This window comes from Cyprinus carpio, chromosome A15, assembly GCF_018340385.1.
Source record: "Cyprinus carpio isolate SPL01 chromosome A15, ASM1834038v1, whole genome shotgun sequence".
Lineage (NCBI taxonomy): Eukaryota > Metazoa > Chordata > Actinopteri > Cypriniformes > Cyprinidae > Cyprinus > Cyprinus carpio.
In genome coordinates, this window is record NC_056586.1 from 11,851,096 (window position 1) to 11,865,613 (window position 14,518).

Below are 14,518 nucleotides of genomic sequence, written 5' to 3' on the forward strand. Positions count from 1 at the left end.
CATCAACATTTAAATGGAAACTTTTGTATCATATCATTCTAAATGTGTGTTTTTTTTAAAAAAAATCTCATTATAATCTCATTATCATAAAACGTAACAGGTTGTCACATCAAAACATACTGGGAAAAGATGCTATATCATATCTATGTCCATAATAAATGGGCATGAGAGTTATTTTTGAAGTAATGATCTAAAAATGTAGTGTAGACAAGCAGTTTTTGGGTTACTCAAAGCTTGACTATTTTTGGGGTTTGGGGTGAGGAGCACACACACATTCACACACTTCTCTGGCAGCTGACTATGACCTCTTCTGCCCCACAGACTAACAGATTCAACCACACACACACACACCCTGGCACATACGTTCAAGTGTTTTTTGCTCCAGTTGCCTTCTTTAATGACTTCAACATGGGCCTGCCAATATTTTTTATTTTAGCAATGGTTCTAAATCTTGCTCACAGAGGGGACATGCAAGGTAGGTCCATATTATCTCAGATTTAATTATTTTTGCTTAATTTGATCAGATGATGCTATTGTGTTTTCTGGCCCTTTTGAATAGCTTGCATATTTTCTGATATATAAGAACAGACAGATTTGTATATAATGTGAATTAATAGCATATGATTAAATATTTGAACACACAGCCTGTGCATTTCATCTGAGTCTGTCACTTTGCTCACACCGAGAAGACATTTCCTGAGAAAAGAGAGGGAATGAGAATTTCTGGCAGGCTTTGCAATTGTGCATAATTAATATTGTTACTATTTCTTTAAATTAGCCTGTTGCTTGAATCGTTGCTATTGTTATTTTGAGTGTTTTGAGTATGTGATGATAATCATGATGAAATCTGTTGCTCATTGAGAAGAGCTGCATGCAATGAATGAAGATTCTTTTACAAATTCTGCTTTAGGCATTTCCACTGTCCTCCTCCAGACATCCTTATTTGAGAAAAAACATATAACCACTTATCTTTTCATTCTGAAAGTAATAAATGCCGGGGCATGGAAACAATCAATTCTGTCTTGTATTTAGTACTCATGAAATTATATCCCTAGAAGAGATTGAATTAGATTAAATCCTTAAGAAAAAGAAAAATGTGGTTTAAATTGTTCTGTTAACATACAGTAGCAATGCAGAATGCAAGATGCTTTTTTCAGATGGCAAAGAAATGCTTCTTGCAATTGTGTGTTCTGCTGGCTTTATTTATTTATTTATTTATTTATTTATTTATTATTTTTCTTTTTCTTTATTTATTTGTTTATTATTTTTCCATGCAAAGGCTGTGATTTTGAGCACAGAATTGTGTTCGCATGTAATCAGTTAAATGACGTACAGTGGCATGTGTGCGGTTTGCAGCAGCACGCAGCATATGTGCAACAGACCTGTGTTGGAAAGTCTTGTCACATGACTGAAAAACCAAAAACATCTGCTTCCTTTTGTGCAAAGCATCTCAATTTCCATCCCAGACGCTGTGCATGCTGCGTGTGATGTCACTTTTGTAATCAGGGCCTCATGCATTGTTTTTTTTAACGCTGTAGGAAATATTGCCTAATGCATTTTTAAGGTAATTTTAGCTTTTGTAAACAGTAAAAAATTGTCATTGGTCTTTACAGTTCACCCAGAATTAAAATTCCGTCATTTACTTACCCTCATGTCCTTTCAAATCATGCATGACTTTCTTTCTTCCTTGTAATACAAATGGATGTTTTGAATAATGTGCTGGCCCCTCTTTTCCATCACAATGAATGGGTACAGGATGCAAAAAGGATGCAGAAGCACCATAAAAGTAGTCAACATGACTTAAATTTGGGCCTTTTCTTCACACAAACTATGGTATAACTTCAGAAGCCTTGAAATATGGCAAACAAGTTGCATGAAATTCTTTTTAATTATTATTATGGTGCTTTATGCTATTTTGGAGTTTGACAGGCCCAGTCCCCATTAACTATAATTATATGGAAAAGAATGGCCAGGACATTTTTCAAACTCTCTATTTTACCTTAGGCCTTTTGGGTTTGAAACTACAAGGGTGAGTAAATAATGACAGAATTTCTGGCTGAACTCTCCTTTTAAGAAAGTGGTTTCTTAATTTACTCTGTGTTGCGTAATATATGCCCTTCAGGATTCATTTCACAAAATGTTAGGGAGTGTTAAATGGTCAAGAAATCCTTTTGTTGGCAGCCCTATCACAAATGAAGAAATCTGTCTTAGTTTATTAAGAGTGCCAAGTGCTGACACTTCCCCCAACTGTGCTTTATATGTGGGGTTAGCAGGGGACACAATGGGCGTAAACAACAAATAAAATTAGTTGTTGCCATAATGATTACTGTAATGGACTATGTCATTAAATCTTTAAGTAATATTCGTCCCTCTGTTTTATATATATATATAGATTTGGAGACCAGAGACTTGGTTCTTGACCAAACAGTGACAGGGATTTTGGGGGAGGAGGTCTACCTGCGTTGTCTGTACACTGGACAAAGTAACATCTTGTACTCCTCCTGGAACCGTTTCGATTCTACAAAGAAGGCAAAGAAAATGGCAGGCTACAAATCCAGCACCATTTTTTTCAACAGAGAAAACTTTAACATCCCGGCATCAATTACAAACCTCACTGTAAAGATGAATGTGACGAGTTTTGATCAAGAGGGAGAATACACATGTGGCTTCGACTCTGAAGAGGACGAAACGAAGGACAGCATGTTTCTCAGTGTTATTGGTGAGTATGCAAAAATGTATTTCCTCCAGAAAAAAGGAAGCCATATGAGTTTGAAATTACATGACGGATGCGTAAACGATTGAAAATCATTGAAAAAAAATCATCGAACCTCTGTTTTGTCTCTAGCTCGGCCTGATGTTGACATAACTGTGAAAGAGGAAGTTGTGAATAGGACCATCTACCATGCTGTCACTTGCTCTGCCTCCGGTGCCAAGCCTAAAGCTGTGATTAGATGGGAGATCTCTGGTGCCCTTCCAAGAGATGACATCTTCTCTGTGAACTTGATTAATCCAGTTCATCCCAATGGCACAACCAGTTCAATCAGTGTACTTCGCTTCCCCCTAATTATGAATAATGAGAGCACTGTTACCTGTGTGGTTGAGCATCCTGCTTTTACTGAACCCAAAAGAGCCAACATAGAGGTGGACACATTTGGTAAGTTCTGTTTTGATAGGTAATAAAAAGAGATAGCGTTATTAGGAAAAGCCAAGGTGTGCAAGACAACATAAATTACGTTTCTGTTCTTTTGCACTGGCTAAGTCTGTTCAGAATGAAACCTAAAACACAGAACTGAGAAAGCAAGTTAAGGTCACATGTGTTTACTGTGGTGCCGCCACATTTGCAGCAGCTGTCTGACCATAAATGTAACATACTGTGTAGATACAGTGTGTTCCTTGTAGAATACAAAAACTGCAAAACTGTGAAGAGTGAACATCAGTAGTTACTCTATTTAAAAATGCCTGCTAATTAAACTTATGAATGCTGGTGAACTCAGCAAGAATGGTTCTTACAGTTAACAGTTTATTTGCCTTTTTTAGGCCTGATTCACAAAAACATGCTGTTATACAAATCGAGTAACAATACCAGTCCAAAAAAAGTAGTTCTGAATATAATTTGCACAGTGCAGTTCTTAATCTTGCAAACCTGATAGGGTAAATTTCTATTTACCTTCTGCTTTATGTTAGCGGTAATAGAGCAAGACTTTTGACTTTTGACTTGTAACCGCTAAATCCTAAACTGTATATTGCAGGTGGTTAGTGAACAGGTTTTTGCACTCAAATACTGCAAGTGGTGCAAATGTTTAGTGACTTAATCTTTTATCATTTCTTGAATCATGACATCTAAACCAAGTGTCTTTCATTCACTGAAAAAGTACCTTGCTTGGAGCTAGAGTTAGTGTCTCCAACAGCTTGGTAAACAGACCGAGCAGCTGTTCAAACGCCTCTCTAAACGCCTCTATACTTGTTTAACTCACAGATACGCTTCTTAGTTTTCTTAAAAAAAAAGAACTGTCTCTTTTTCATGAACTTCCCCTGTTCTTATTGACACTTTTCACTTTTCTTTTTAACAGTTTCTCCTGTTATAAGCATGGAGACCGTCCTGGTCCAAGAAGGAGGAGAAGACTATCAAGAGGTCATATGTACAGCAACAGGAGGGAGGCCACATCCAAATATCACATGGATACTGCCTGAATTCAGAAACATGCCACCTTTACAGAGAAATGTCTCCAAACCAGATTCAGTTATCAGTTCATATTGGTTCCCTTCAGATCCTTATGAAGGAGAAAATATCATTTGTGTCTTTAACTACACTTTTCTCCCATTCATAAACTCAAGGACAATCACTTTGCCAATTTACTGTGAGTACCAGCACTATTTAAACTGAATAGATGCACATATGTAGTATATTTGAAGCACTTTTTAATTTGTAAAACTTTTTTCCATCTAGATCTTTCCTCACTTCAGCTGAAGGACCTTGATTATGCCATTAACAGTGAGAATCAGACTTCACTGGCGCTTGTGGAGGGGGACACGGACATTACAATCGGGATGAATGTTTTAGGCAATGTACCAAGTTATAAAATGAAATGTTCCAGGTAAGATGTGGTTATATTATCCCTGAAGGCCTTGAATATGAGCATAAAATTAAAATAAAAATTGAGCACTGATACAACACAATGATATAGTAAATTTCATCCACAATGTAAACATTTTAGTATTGGATTCTAGTGTGTTCACCACAGAATAAAACATTGAGACAAGTTGTGAAATGTTTGCTTTGCACTTTGTATCACTTGATCAAGGGAAGGCCAACCACTGCCTGAAGATGTGGATGTGGTTGGCAGTGATCTGTTTATCAGAGGACCCATACAGCTGCACCTTGTCGGACAATATCTCTGTCAGGTCTCGTACCGTAGACATCAGGTTTCTTTGCAGTTCACAATCAAAGTAAATCTAAAAGTCCTACTGCCAGGTACTGTATTTGCTTTCATAATATCATCACTCTGTATTGAAATTCTACACTCTACAACTAAAGATTGTAAACTATAGTGTTTGTTTTTATTTTTAGTGACATTCCCCCCAAATATCAGTGTGAATTTAGTAGAAAAGTCAGACTATGTTCACATTGAGTGTTTGGCCTCCAATGCTATTCCCGCTGCAAATGTGTCCTGGATTCTTCCACAAGAGATTAATAGTACTATTCAGTCTGAATACACACACTTTAATGGATCTTGCTCTGTTAGAAGTGTGTTGACTGTGCCTAGCTGCATGACCCGCAAATCTGTAGTTGAGTGCGTAGTCGACCATCCTGACTTCATGGAAAAAGAAAGGAGGCTGATTGCTCTTCCTGTGTGTGGTAAGACATTGTTGGGTGGATGGATAGATGGATGGATGGAATAATAGATGAATTGATAGGTGGACAAATGGATGGATGGATGCATGCATGAACGATGGGTGGATGGATGGATGGATGGATGGAATACATGAACTGATAGGTGGACAAATGTATGAATGGATGGATGCATGCATGCATGGATAGTATAATGATGATAATAGAATGATGGATGGATGGATGGAATAATAGATGAACTGATAGGTGGACAAATGGATGGATGGATGCATGTATGGATGGATAGTATAATGATGGTAATAAAACAATGGATGGAGTGGATGTGGATGGATGGATGGATGCATGCATGGATGGATGGATGCATGGATGGATAGTATAATGATGTGGATGGATGGATGGATGCATGCAATTGATAGGTGGACAAATGGATGGATGGATGGATGCATGCATGCATGGATAGATTATGATGATAATAGAACGATGGAAGGATGGACAAATGGATTGATGGATTGTATGAATGCATGCATGGATGGATAGTATAATGATGATAACATGGATGAACAACAAATGGATGTATGGGTGTTGAATGGATGAATAGATGCATGAATGAACAATAGATGGATGTATGGATGTATGGATGGATGGATGGGACAATAGATGGATGGAGGGATGGATGGATATGGATGTATGGATGGATGGATAGGACAATAGATGGATGGAGGAATGGATGGATAGAACAATGGATGGATAGATGGATGGATGCATGCTGGTGACATAGGTAGCTCACTAGGTTTTAAAACAGAGCTGTCTATCAAACATTCTGACATGTAGTTTATGTTTTCTGGTTGTAGCACCACCGAATATAACCCTGCAGTCTGGTGTTGAATGGGACAATGGCATTACATATGCATGGCTGGTGTGTTCAGTGCAGAGCCAGACCCCAGCAACGGCCATCACCTGGGCTGTCGAGTGCCATGGCATTGATATGAGCTCTAGTGAATTTGTAATGACTCAACCTGTGTTTCAGAAGAGTCATATGGTTGTTGCTCAGAGCACGGCACGTATTCCTATTCACTCACATGCCGGATGCACCGTGACCTGTGTGGTTGAGCATCGGGGGTTAGAGAAACCAGAGAACAAGAGCATCGTCCTCCCATCCCTAGGTAAGTTTTACTATTACATTAACCCCAAAAGTAGTTTGACACTTGAGCCAGACTTAAAAAAGTATAAATGTGATTGCATTAGGAAGCTAAATGTCAGTCCATTTATACATTTTAAACATGACCTAATTATCACTGTGAAACTGCTATGCTTCTTATAGCTTCAAGAATTAATCAAGTTTAATTGACAGCACTTGATAAACTTAAAACCCTAAAATGACCACTACAATAACAAGAACAACTTTACAGCTGCTTTTACAAAATTGGCACAATAATGAAGTAATGAAAACGTCTTTGCTGTCAGGGCCGTCTGCAAGCCGCGCATTTCTGGGTGAAGAGAGATACACTCAGATTTGGCATGCTGTGTGTGAGTACAGCGGCGAAGGGGTAAAACCCAACATCTCCTGGGTCCTTCTTGATGAAGACACTGTAACTCAGGCGACTACTGAGGTCAAATATAAAGGAATTAAAGTAAAAGTCAATTCAACTCATGAATTTCAACTCAGTCAGTATGAGGGGAAAGATTTGATATGTCTGATCCAGAACAAGCTTGGCAGGGATGAGAGACGGACAATACGAGTTCCAAAATACTGTAAGCATTCCTCAACCCCAAAATATTGACTCATTCATTCATTCATTCAGTAAATGTATTTTTTTGCTGAATGCAATCTGCTTTATCGTTCACTCAGCTATTTCATCTATTGAGGTTTTAAATGAAACCACACTTGATCGTAGAAGTCATGGCCAAAATGAGCATCGTTTAGCACTGCAAGAAAACCTCTCGAATCAGAAGATACTTCTCAGAGCCCATGGCAATGCTCCATCATACAAGACAATATGTTACAGGTATGTTGAGTAGTGCATTTAAATAAGGCACAAAATACTCAAGAATTCAAAGTTGGCGCACAGAAAAAAACTTCATGAAAATATTCAAAATATTAACAAAATTTGTGATAGTTTTAATTATGTGACTTAGACTGTTTTAGTTATTATTATGATTTGTCATTCTTTAAGAACACTTGGTGTCTCAGTCTTGTCTGACTATTGTTAACTAAAATTAAGCTATGCAAAATCATGTATGTTTATGTATTGAAATAAAGCTAAATATTAACACATTTAAACTTGGAAATTAGAAATGGTAACTGCAGCTAATGAAATAAGTTTAAGTTAATGCTACGTTTTTCCAAGCTGTTATTTAAGACATCTCTGAATTTTTCTCATCCCAGGGAGGACGGGTCAGAAGCTGACACCGCAGGCATGGCATTGGTTTTTACAGAACCAGTGTCTGAACTGGATGCAGGACTGTACATATGCCACGTATCGTACCACCACCGCACATCTAAAGTTTACATTCGGGTGGATGTCACTAGTGAAGAGACTCAACACAGTGAGTTTTCCATTAGATTATCAGCATATTGAAGTATGATGAATCGGGATAATGAATGTCTGTTTTCCACAGTGATATTCATCACTATTTGCTCCACGTCAGCCGCTGCAATCACCCTCATCCTGATTATCATTTTGGTTGTCCTCTGGTGAGTAGACTCGCTTTCTAACAAACTAAGTAAAATTCTGCAGTTTTCTTTTTGGATATAATACCATACAGGTGAGAACGGTGGAGGCAAACAGGAAGCAAGGAAGCTTACCTAGACCAGTGGCATGCATAGTGTTCATAAACAGGATACATGGTGGCTTGCACAGGCTGGCAGAACAAGACCACATCAATAACACATCTCTGCTATTCATGCGACATAAACAGATTGTTCATGTCTTTGTGGTAGAGACGTCAATTTGAATTGCAAAAGTATCTGTGGCTTTTTGTTTTAGAAAAAAAAAAAATCCCCCTTGAAATAAATTTCCTAATCTTATTTCCTTTTAGCAAAATTGGGAGAAGTCAATCATCACCAAAGGTACTTAGACAAAGTGTTATAAAGCTTGTCCAATAGATATCAATCGCTCATTTGATTATTATTTATATTTATTTTTTTCCAAAGAAGAAAGACAGGAGAGAGCGCGAGTCTCTAGCAGCTCTAATGCAGGACCCTCGCTGCCCAGACAAGACGGTGATTCCAGGTACGGCTGGGCCGCATTATGCTGAGCTTGTGCGCTATTCCATTGTTTTTGATGCTAAAAGCACCGTGTGACCCACCTGTTGAATTTTATGACCGTAATGTATACGTTTTTGCACATACTTGTGGAGCTCATCACAGCTTGCATGCATTAAAAAGAGGACGTTTAAGAAATTAATTCATTTTCAGTCAGATTGTTATGCTGATAATGTAACTGGTAATGGAAAAAAGAAAATGAAAATTTGTTGAAAGTTTACTCAACAACAGGCCACCCAAGATTTTAGATGAATTGTTTCATCTGAAAAGATTTGGAGAAATTTAGTTTTACACCACTTGCTCACCAATGGACCTTCTGCGGTGAATGGGTGCCATCAGAATGAGAGTCCAAACATCACAATAATCCACAAGTAATCCACACCACACCAGTCCAGTCCATCACTTAACGTCTTGTGAAGTGAAAACCTGCGTGTTTGTAATAAACACACCCATCAGGTTTCTCCAAAACTTCTCCAAATCTGTTCAGATGAAGAAACAACTCATCTACATATTGGATGACCTGCGGGTGAGTACATTTTTATTTTTGGATGAACTATTCCTTTAATAAGAATATTTCACTAGTGGTCTCAGGGGTTTTGGACCCCACTGTACAGTATATACACATTACAGTTGGAGTTTTTGATATGTAGCTGTTCTTCTTCCTCAATTACAAATACCAACTGTAAGGAAAATTAAGTAGCTTGGTATTACTTTCAGCATTATGATTTCCTTTGATAAGTAGCATTGTTTTATAAATATTCTAAGCACACTTTTTAAGACTGTTCTGATTTACATAGATGTTCTGATATGTTCTTATTTACACAGAGATATACTTTAAAAGTCTGGCTGGTGTTTTCTGTCTTGTTTTCATTCGAATCTGTAACGCTGTAGCCCCCTCTGGTGATCATACAGTATATAGTGGGGATCCACATCTGGGCCAGGTGTGTCCAGTCTGACATTTCTGTTATAAGCTTGTACTACCTTCACAGTCTTTGTCTCAATGACGACTGATTTTCTTTTGTGTTGCCCTAAGATGTTTAGGCATCTCCAGGGTAAATAATGTGACTGTGACACTTGTAAAAATACAATAAAATACTTGACAAGTTCAAATACTTTTCGAGTCTTGTTTGTTTATCAGGTAAAAACTAATCCAATCATAAGACAATATATGACAAATAGTTTTCACAAATTCCTTGAATATCACATGAAATTATTTTCTTTTTTTTTATAAAATGTACTTTCCTGTTACACTGATTTACAAAACATACAATGTTAAGGGGAGAGTTGACCCTTGAAACTGAATTTCCGCTGATAAACTTTTCATACACAGTCCATACACGAAGCAGCAAGATATTTACTTTGTGTATATTTATCGTTTCTTGTACAGACAAGGTTTAAGTTGAAGCCCGACTTTCTTCACGTTTACAGGTGCTTTTCCTGTCTTTATGAATTCAAATGAGTAGAAGTGGCTGTTTTCTGTGTCCTGAAAAAAATAACAGAAAATGAATAGCTTGTAAACAGCTCTTGTTCATTAAACTGTAAATTATACTACATTTTGATCACTAAATTATGATCTATTGCTATCTACATTATTGTATTTGAAAAACTGAGGACATTAAACCTTTTATGTTAGTGTTGTTGTTAATATATTTCATTATTGATCAGCATACTTGCAGAACAGCACAATTGTAGTCTGCAACACTTGGCCTGATTTTCCATCCCTAATACAGCATTAGACCTGCAACTAACAATCATTTATGATAATTAAGGAGGAGATTATTCTAGTGATTTAATATATTTTTGATAACTATCCTTTATTTTTTGCATGTTTGTCAGTTTTTAACAGTACGTGTTTTGCACAATCATCTAGAAAACACATCAGGGGTGGCCAACATCGGTCCTGGACAAACACAGTCCTGCAAAGTTTTGCTCCAATCTTGATAAAAACTCACCTGCCTGTAGCTTTATAGCAACCCTTAGACTTTATTCAGGTGTGTTTGATTAAAGATTCATCATTCATCTAAACATTTGAAAGGTAGTGTATGTTCACTGGAATAAATTGCACATTACCTTATTGACTAGCTTGAAGCCCAGACTTGACAATGCACCAATGAACAAACGCACATTTTCAAATCTACTGGCCACTTCAGCTATTTTAAGAACACCCCTGCAAAAAAATTTAAAATAAAAATGGAAAGAGGATATATATTGGCTTGGATTTTATAATAAACTTAAAATAATGGCAATAAATGATACAAATAAATGAAATAAGACAGTTACTCCATCACCAGGACTCTGTTTGCTTCTGCCAAAAATTCTCCCAGATTAGTCCCCATCAGAGAAAGACAGAAAACAGCAATATCTACTGTAGAGTCACGAAGTGGCACCTGTGAATAAGTAATAAACAGAGCCGTCTTTAGTCTTTCGGCTGCATTACAATTACTTTTATTACCACAATAACTTACTTTTGCCATATCACATGCAGTGACAAGATCACAAACCGGAGCCAAATCAAAAGAGTGCACTTTATTTTTTACACTCCGTGCAATTTTACAGTCTCCACAGCCGAAGTCTGCGACAACTAAAGAAGCTGGCCTAAAAAAAAAGGAATCAGAAATGCATTGATTTTCAGTGCTTTCCAAAAAGAAAAGTGCAACCTTAAAATGCTGTATTATTGTTGTCCATACACAGAAAATTATTCCATGTATGAACACTATTATTTGATAAATAGAAGTCTGGGGAATGTCAGTTACTTTGTTAATTGTCTTTGTTAACATCTTTAAAACAATTAAGTAGTTCAGGAAACTGTAGCCATGACAAAAACAGTATATAAAACAAAATTAATAATCCTTCTTCCTCATCTTCGTAATAATAACATTATTATTAAATAGAGCATAAAAAGACAAAGCAAAATCCAGCTGCCTCAGATCTCTTGTTTAATGTTTATGTAATTTTTTTTCTTGATTTTTTTTTTAAAGGTGCATCTAATAATAATACGTATTAAAAATATTTAGAATATTAGTATAAATATATATAGCATTGTATTTTTTGTAATTTTTATAATGACAAAAAAAAAGAAATATATATATATATATATATATATATATATATATATATATATATATATATATATATATATATATATATATATATATATTTTTTTTTTTTTTTTTTTGTCATTATAAAAACTACAAAAAATACAACGCTACATAAAGGAATAAAAAAAGGCAGGTTCTCTCACTTTTTACAAATATATGAAATGATTGAATCCACAGGGTTTGTAGGCCAGTGTTGAACTTGTGTTGTGTAGCCCTTGTGGTAAACTGCAATGGCCTGTGGGTCCTGTTGAAACATGCGTTTGGCCTCACCGCTGGTGGACGTGTAAAGCAGCTCGTTGATGTAGCGGAATCGAGCGGCTTCTAACTGCTTCTCCATCTTTGTCCTTAAAGCAGTCGAGGGGTCAGGAGCCCCTTTCTCTTCATCACCCTTCAAACTTACTGTTGTACCTTTTGGTTCTTGTGGTTCCTCTGAGGCTTTATTGCCATCATCAGGAAGCTGTGACTTTAAAATCCGACGCAGTTTTTCTGCCTGCGAATTTTTCATCATTTTAGAAGGTTTCCCTTTATGTGTGCCTTTATTGTTACTTAGGGAGACATCTACTATTCTAGCTCCTGTGCTGGATGTGTCATCTGTTTTAGAGTCTTTGCAATTTTGAGCATTGTCTGAAATTGAAGAAATACCATTCTTTTCATGAAACTTCATTGCTTTTTTGGATGCCCTGTCATGCTTCTTCACTTTCTTGGATTCTTTGACATGTTTTTTTTTTAATATTGGTTTGTTTTTTTTTAGATATTGGTTGTTGTTTTTGGTAGATATTTGTTTTTGTTTCTGGAAGATATTTTTCATCTTGTTCCTCCACTGCTTTCTGCTAAGCTCGTTCTCTGCTTGACCTTCCTTTTTATCCAACTGAGGTCCGACTCCTTTATCATTCGTCTCTTTTCTGGACTCTTGCGACACCTTAGAACCTGCAAACACAAATTGATGTGACGCAGTCAGTAACGTTCAAGAGGGTAAAATTATAAAGTTAATAGCACGTGTTCTCACTTGTTTCATTTGCGGTCTTCTTTGCTGTCTTCTTCTTCACAGGCGGTTCAGATGAATCTACTTTATCCTGCTGCTTCCCTTCATTTGCAGCATTAGACGTTCTTTTACGCTTTTTGCACCTTTTCTTTTTTGGTGCCTTAACTGTAGTGGAGGCGTCTTTCTCCTCGTCACTATCCTCGCAAACATTCCCAGTGTCCCAGTCTGGAACTGAACCCAATGTTTGCAAGGTTTTCAACAGACTTCGCTTACCCACAAACTTATCCTGTTGGGATAAAAAAATGGCCTATGAAAAATTCATTTCAGGTTAGAGTTACCTAAACAAAATGAAAAACCATAATACCTTGCCAGGGGCAGGAGACGTTTTAACAGTGTGAGATGATCCATCTGGAAATGGAGAATCAGTCCACTCCTCTTCAGCAAACATGTTTGTAAACGCTGTTAATTTTGGATAAACACTGTAAACTTGAAGCAAGGTTAAGTATTAACAGAGTTATGCTTGCATATGTTGTCAGAGAATAAAATTGATCATAGTGTTGACATATGACAGTACATAACGGATTTATATACGCCAGACTTACTCTTTCTTCCACACGTGCGAAGCACCGCCACGTGATTTTGTTTACATCCGGGTTACCGTGCCAACTTCTTTTCCAAGATACTTGATGTTGTTTTCTCCAAAATCGCTCATTCAAACTATTTATTATATTGTGAATGGTCCGTTAAACGACAAACATTACCGTTTTTAACACTAGATGCCTACAGGCTTTGGTTGTGCTGATGGAAAGTACGACTCGTTTCTGCGAATCGGTTCTTTTGAACAGTTCATTTCGATAAACCATGATACATAATAACACCTACTATTCTGTTCAAAATTAAAAGTTTAAATTCCCCCTGGCTATTAATATATTATGTAATTTCATAATTATTCCCGTTGCCATTAAAATAACAGCCCAAATAAGGTAAAGCGTACTGATGAATAATGACCAGCATTTATGTTATACCAAAAAATGCTTTAGTGTCATTTCTAATGATTGATTTCTATTAAATAACACACTGCAGTTAAAATTGCAATGAAGTGTAAGTAGCTAGCCTACATATATATTCGCTCTGGTAGCCTATGTTCATCACCACATGGAAATAAGTACATTTTTAAAGTCAAATAATATATATTAAAACCTAAGGATAATAAGCGAAATCATTATTACAAGTGCAAGTGTACTTAAAGAGAGTTGTCTCTGTGACATTTCTCTACACCCTCTGTTTCTCCATCTCTCAGGGAAAATTCTGGGTACAGTTAACGCTACATGTTTTATAAAGATACATATATTTTGTAACCATAACTATTACTGGTGTTAAACCCTTTCAATTACAAATTTGTGCAAGTGTAGTTTTGATTCTGTATTGACCCACCTACCATTTCTAATATGATATGGAAATTTCCCCTAAAAGGCCTCTAAAATCAAAACTTAAGTATAGTAAGTTTAGTATTAATGTAAACCTAAGGTTATGATTCACTTGTCTTTTTTTCTTTTCTTAATTATCTTTGCTGATTTTTATAAAGTAAATGTAAAAATAACTTTTATGTTATTGTTAGTAGGGTGTTGATAGTATTAGTTAATAATATTTTAAGATGAACACTTAATGGACTGAAGTAGCTTAGGTGTACTTGATTATCCATACATGTTTGCTTTTTTTAATCATGTTAAATATGAATATCAAATATGATAAAGCAGGCTTTTGAGGAATGTTGATTTGTACATCTTTCAAAAACATCATTGTATTGCATTGCATTGATGTGG

At 36.4% G+C, this 14,518-nt stretch overlaps 2 protein-coding genes across 5 annotated transcripts; one reads left to right on the forward strand and one right to left on the reverse strand.

Moving 5' to 3' along the window:
* The first annotated feature begins 270 nt into the window (after positions 1 to 270).
* LOC109067131 lies at positions 271 to 9,004 on the forward strand. 2 transcript variants are annotated; one of them, XM_019084134.2, is made up of 14 exons: positions 271 to 475; positions 2,393 to 2,719; positions 2,846 to 3,154; positions 4,071 to 4,358; positions 4,448 to 4,595; positions 4,803 to 4,972; positions 5,069 to 5,356; positions 6,202 to 6,513; positions 6,815 to 7,102; positions 7,200 to 7,356; positions 7,737 to 7,897; positions 7,970 to 8,045; positions 8,390 to 8,420; positions 8,508 to 9,004. In XM_019084134.2, exons 1-14 carry the CDS (start codon positions 301 to 303, stop codon positions 8,652 to 8,654), a joined length of 2,877 nt encoding a protein of 958 aa, XP_018939679.2. In that variant the 5' UTR covers positions 271 to 300; the 3' UTR covers positions 8,655 to 9,004. The 2 variants fall into 2 exon arrangements, with proteins under 2 accessions (XP_018939679.2, XP_018939677.2); XM_019084132.2 differs by having other exon boundaries at positions 272 to 475; positions 8,505 to 9,004.
* Positions 9,005 to 9,728: 724 nt separating this feature from the next.
* LOC109067115 (ribosomal RNA-processing protein 8-like) lies at positions 9,729 to 14,250 on the reverse strand. 3 transcript variants are annotated; one of them, XM_042771016.1, is made up of 8 exons: positions 13,298 to 14,250; positions 13,060 to 13,154; positions 12,720 to 12,981; positions 11,857 to 12,640; positions 11,081 to 11,210; positions 10,896 to 11,002; positions 10,686 to 10,782; positions 9,729 to 10,098 (listed from the first exon to the last, which is right to left on the reverse strand). In XM_042771016.1, the coding sequence occupies exons 2-8, from the start codon at positions 13,141 to 13,143 to the stop codon at positions 9,985 to 9,987; spliced, it is 1,578 nt and encodes a 525-aa protein (XP_042626950.1). In that variant the 5' UTR covers positions 13,144 to 13,154; positions 13,298 to 14,250; the 3' UTR covers positions 9,729 to 9,984. The 3 variants fall into 3 exon arrangements, with proteins under 3 accessions (XP_042626950.1, XP_042626951.1, XP_042626949.1); XM_042771017.1 differs by having other exon boundaries at positions 13,060 to 13,181; positions 13,298 to 14,245; XM_042771015.1 differs by lacking the exon at positions 13,298 to 14,250 and having other exon boundaries at positions 13,060 to 13,291.
* Positions 14,251 to 14,518: the final 268 nt, after the last annotated feature.

Bases quoted from the DNA above. Each gene is read 5' to 3' on its own strand.
- LOC109067115 (XM_042771016.1), bottom strand. From the start codon at position 13,143: ATGTTTGCTGAAGAGGAGTGGACTGATTCTCCATTTCCAGATGGATCA. The intron at 12,982-13,059 runs GTATTATGGTTT...TTATCCCAACAG, and splicing joins CGTCTCCTGCCCCTGGCAAG to GATAAGTTTGTGGGTAAGCG. The intron at 11,003-11,080 runs GTAAGTTATTGT...ACTTATTCACAG, and splicing joins CTGCATGTGATATGGCAAAA to GTGCCACTTCGTGACTCTAC.
- LOC109067131 (XM_019084132.2), top strand. From the start codon at position 301: ATGACCTCTTCTGCCCCACAGACTAACAGATTCAACCACACACACACA. The intron at 4,359-4,447 runs GTGAGTACCAGC...TTTTCCATCTAG, and splicing joins AATCACTTTGCCAATTTACT to ATCTTTCCTCACTTCAGCTG. The intron at 7,898-7,969 runs GTGAGTTTTCCA...TGTTTTCCACAG, and splicing joins TAGTGAAGAGACTCAACACA to TGATATTCATCACTATTTGC.